Source organism: Chenopodium album, chromosome 25, assembly GCF_948465745.1.
Source record: "Chenopodium album chromosome 25, dcCheAlbu1.1, whole genome shotgun sequence".
NCBI classification, from domain to species: domain Eukaryota; kingdom Viridiplantae; phylum Streptophyta; class Magnoliopsida; order Caryophyllales; family Amaranthaceae; genus Chenopodium; species Chenopodium album.
Genome location: NC_137858.1, coordinates 9,463,932 through 9,468,884, shown reverse-complemented (window position 1 = coordinate 9,468,884; position 4,953 = coordinate 9,463,932). Strand labels below are relative to the sequence as shown.

The following is a 4,953-nucleotide window of genomic DNA, read 5'->3' as shown; positions in this document are numbered from 1 at the left end:
ATAAATTTGAAAGAAAGAAAGAAAGAAAAAAATGCGCATCAGAAGAGAGAGTGGGTTCGACAAGGCCCAAATAGCTGTCTATCATAAATATGTGCATGCGACGTCAGTACATTGGCATAAAGACAACACTAACTTACACCAAACCTTAATTACTACCTCCAACCAATTATTTACCATTACCCCCCTACACCTAAATTAGTAATCATACCATTTTCTAAATTTCACCTTTTTTTTTTGTTCTTGATTTTCTTTTGAAATATAACTGTGAATATATGAGTTGACTTTATTATAAAGAAAGCAACATTGCAATGGAATATGGATTTATTTGGATTTTATTCGGTTACAATATGATTTGGATCGAATCCATTGTGTCAATATATTGGATTTATTGAAAAAAGTTTTTAGTGATTTTTTGGGAAATGAAAGCTTCAAAAACAAACCCAAAATAGGTTATTGATTCTGATCAAATTATCAATTCAACTTATTTAAGTCATCGGTTAAGTTCACGTTGAATCTAAATGAGTTACGTCATTTCTTATCTAAGACATTGCTAAACTATTGTGCTCGTACAGATCTAATTTTGAGTTAGCTATAACTCTATAAATTATGTCCGATTGTCTCAAGTCGAGTCAATTTTTGATCCTTGTAAACTTTGTACTGCCAAATGAAAAGAATGCCTTTGAGATTCAATTATAAAGCAATAACAATCATCTTTATGTTACTCACATGTTGACCAGCCAAATTTGCCCAAGAATGGCTAAGCCTTCTTGAAAAGTAAAAGCACAAAAGTTTGTATGAAGTAGAAGATTATGGTATTGTTTGGTAAACATAATATGGGAAGACTTATTACGTACTTACCTAAGATCGACCTAGGTAAAGAACCTTCCATGTTTATCAAAATATCTCTCGCTCCCAAGGTAATTTTACTTCTTCTGTTCAAGTATTCAACCAAACAATCACAAATTAAGGGCATGTCCTTTTCAGCTTAATTTCAATTCAATTCAATTTCTAATTTCTTTCTATCATAAACAATTGATTTCAGTTCTATTCAGTTCAATAAATCGAAACAGATTCTAAAAATTTGCAAATACATGTAGATTTTTAAGTCATTTTAATCCTTAAAATATGCCATATGAAGACCCGTGGATTGAATTGTATCTTTATATAATTATATCATGAGGTGTTGGCAAAACTTACCAACTAATTATAAGGTTCCAAGTTAAAAGATTACACTTACTATTAATTACCTAAAAGTCTTGGACTTCTAGAGATGATGCACCTAATACCACCACCACCGTCCTAAAAGATCTTTGTTTTCTAATTACCACAAACCATGCATAAGTTGAGTTGCCACTATAAAGTTCACATGACTCAAAACAGTAAAAAAAAAAAAAAAAAATGCAAACCATTAATTCAACATACACACACCCTTCTTTAATTAAGAAAAAAGGTGCTTTAAAACACACCATAAAAACTATAATCACAAAACATAAAAGAAATCAAAAGGCACTTATATTACATATTTCCAGGGTCTTACTTCCTATTCTAAACATTCAAGTGCAAATACCCCACACTAATTTTATAAAAGCAAAAAAAGAAAAAATAAAAACTCATTCATAATAATAATACTAACAAACATAGATTGATTTAATATGGATTTTGATGATGAAACACATCAAAAGGCCAACTAGCCTCTCCTCGTGCCATTCCTACCCATTAAAGTGATCAGTCTAATGACCCCACCCTCAAATAATATTTTTGCATTAAAATATTTAAATGTGTTACTCTTTTATTTTTCAAAAAAAAAAAAAAAAAAAGACAGAAAAAGTTTACTGGTGGGTCCCAGGGCAAAGCCAATATGGGGCGTGCGTTTTCTGATATGGAGATTTTAAGGGTCCATCTTTGAATCATTGAAGTCTTCAGTCCACAAGTGAGAAAAAGGATTAACTTCTTCAGGAGGCTAAGAACAGAGGATGGATTCCCCAAAAGCTACTCACTACATTTTTGGAGCTTCTATAGGCCAGATATCCCTAAAGATTTGGCTTTGTATCTTAGAGTCTTGAGGTAATTGATGGCTTCATCTAACACCACTACTGCGTCTTTCCCGTCTCCGCCCGGGAGTATGGTCTGTAGGATGCTCACTGTCTCGCGTATTTTCTCCTTTCGGTCTCTCTTGGTACCGGAGAATGAGTGTGTCGTATTGTTGTGTGGCCTTGTGGGTTGGCCACCTGCGCAGCTAGATTCTGCGTCGTCCTCGTACTCTGATGATGATCCCTTTGGCATAAGGGAACTTGCGGCGTATGTAACTGAGGGAACTTCGTAACTGCTGTCTGACAGTTTCTGCCTTTTAGAGGGGCTGGCAGAACTTGCCACTTCATCCATGTCTTCGTTGTCTTCGTACCAATCCTGCTTCTCGTAAGCAGTCATCGTGCTAGGGGAACGCCCTGTGGATGTTTCTTCACCGTCACTGTAACAACCTTCGTCGTCTGAGGAGAGCAAGGCATCGATATCTTCTGAGTCTTCATGCATCTCACTAATCTCATTATCATCATTCAAATCATCAGTCAAATTAGGTCCAGAATAGAACGGTCCATTGCTTCCATCCCCAAGCTCACCCTCGTTAACATTATTGTAGTAACATGAAGATTTTTGGTTCCACGAGTTGAGCGGCTGGTTTGAAGCACCAACCATAGAACTTAATATCAAGGTTGTTTTGTTCCCCGTTCGATCGAAAACAAGAAATTGCTTTTGAGCACGTTGTGCATCAGTGGGAGACACATTAGTCTCCAAATGATTATCAATAGCAGCTGCAGAAGCCTTGCCAGTAAATCCAATATCTGGCATGAACTTATTGTGAGGCGTCGTATCTGGAACAAGACCCTGCCTAAATCGGGGCAAGCAGTAGAACCATCCATAAGGTTCCTTCGATTGCCCGACCTTGAAATCGTGAGGTCCTGTATATCCAAACGAAGGTAAAGTACCACTCACAGGAGCTGCATTAGTGCAAGGCATTGCACAAGGGATGCCCGTGTTTTGCATCCCAATATCAAATGGCAGTTTCAAAGATTTAGCATTAGGAAACTGCGTATCCGGTTGCTGTTGATGTAACCAGGACTCGAAGTCCTTTTCCATCAACCCAAACAACTATCTGCAGATTGAAGCAACAATAATTGATTAGTTTAAAAGAAACATAATGAGTCCAACAAAGATGAGACAAGCTAGTGATTAAGAACATACCACAACAAAAGCGAAATGAAAGCCTCGCTTTGTGATTGCTTGTAGAATTATCCAAGATGTAGTAAAAACTAAGAAACCCAGCTGAACTAAACCCCCAAAATACAGAACTAATATCTTATCTACGTTACTGGCTTGAGCAAATGACGAAAGTATTCGGCCTGAAAAACCCAAATCAGTAGCAATATATTAGACACCACATTCATGATCAAAAGCTTCAAGTTTTCAACAAACACATCAATTTCAAAGCAAGCTCCAAACTTTGTCATACAATAAACCAAACTTTCTTATTAATCGATTACAGACCGCATTTTCGATAAACTAAACCATATTATTATTAACTAATACAATCACTCTCTGCTAGTGCCTATTGTTTTATACAGGAGCACATGAATAAAGACTGAGCATAATCCATACAACTACTCAACTTGGTTAATTCCAATGTAACAATAAACAAAATTATAGAATATAATCAAAGATTATTCCAGTTTACTCCACAATATAATCACCAATTTACTCACCGAATTCAAAAGGGTTCAAATTATCATTTCAATTCCTATTTTTCAGCCATAGATCAAAATATGCACACTCAAATGTTACATTAATGTATAATCAAACTCAAACATCAACAACAATGACAAGGGTAAGTCCAGAACTAATAGTCGCGTTGATAGTGTAATTTGAACTAGTAATGTGACGACTAAAAACATATTCCGAATACAATCAAAGCAAGTAAACAAGAACAAACCTGACAATTACGCAGAGGTTGGAAGCAAGCAATGACTCTAACTATGATGGTAGCAAAACCAGCAACTCCATTTTCGTGTTTCAAAGCCCGAAATCTTGTCTGACTAGCTGCTTGGCACACCATAACTACTATTCCAACCCCCTTAACCCACCCTTTAAACCTTTCTTTTAAGGAAAGGAACCCCAAACAATTCTAAAACTATCGAATTAAACGAGGGAAGAAAATAAATTTAGCTGATCCTGCGAACGTAGCAGGGGATGACGATGAAGAAGGTTGAACCCATGTGGTTATAATTGGAAATTAAGGTGAAAAAAATTAGGGTTTTCTGGGGAAAACAAAATTGGGGAAAAATTGAATTGAGGGTGTTTGATTTACAGAATAACACGACAGTATAAATTCAATGAAACGACTTTCCGAAACACATCTACTGATAAACAAAACCACCGCATGCTGTTTTACACTGATCAGCCACTTTTTTCTACTCAATTTCCTGCAAAAAATCAAAAATTACAAAAAAATTAGGCGAAATTATGATCAAATTTGTTCAATTGATGATGAAGAAGATTTGAAAAAATGATGAATTTATTTGAGGAGAAATTACCAGGGAAGATCTGAAATGGGAGAAGCTTATCCAAGAAGAGTGAGAAAAGAAGAGATTGAAGAGAGAGAAAGAGAGTAGTGATAGTGAGATAGAGAGAGAATGCACGGATGAAGAGAGAGTGAGAGAGGGGGAAGAGGGAGAAAAGGGTGTGGTTATATAGAGGGAGATTTTTACGTATTTGTCCTTGTTCAAACGTGTGGGCTGTACTCTGCTTTTGCCGCTATGCGGTTGCGCTGGTTTGTGTGGGGATGTTCCATGAGCTAAATTACCCTTACTCGTAAACTGGTTCGTTTCTAAACGTTCTTCCTATTTTGACTTGTTTGTAAATATTTGTATTCACTTGGTAGTCTATCATTTAACATAAAAATTG

General features: G+C 36.1%; 1 protein-coding gene across 1 annotated transcript; it reads right to left on the bottom strand.

Moving 5' to 3' along the window:
- Window positions 1–1,623: 1,623 nt before the first annotated feature.
- LOC145615203 (transcription factor bHLH145-like) lies at window positions 1,624–4,704 on the bottom strand. Its single transcript, XM_081670274.1, has 4 exons — window positions 4,584–4,704; window positions 3,983–4,472; window positions 3,238–3,395; window positions 1,624–3,148 (listed from the first exon to the last, which is right to left on the bottom strand). The coding sequence occupies exon 4, from the start codon at window positions 3,130–3,132 to the stop codon at window positions 2,014–2,016; it is 1,119 nt and encodes a 372-aa protein (XP_081526400.1). The 5' UTR covers window positions 3,133–3,148; window positions 3,238–3,395; window positions 3,983–4,472; window positions 4,584–4,704; the 3' UTR covers window positions 1,624–2,013.
- Window positions 4,705–4,953: the final 249 nt, after the last annotated feature.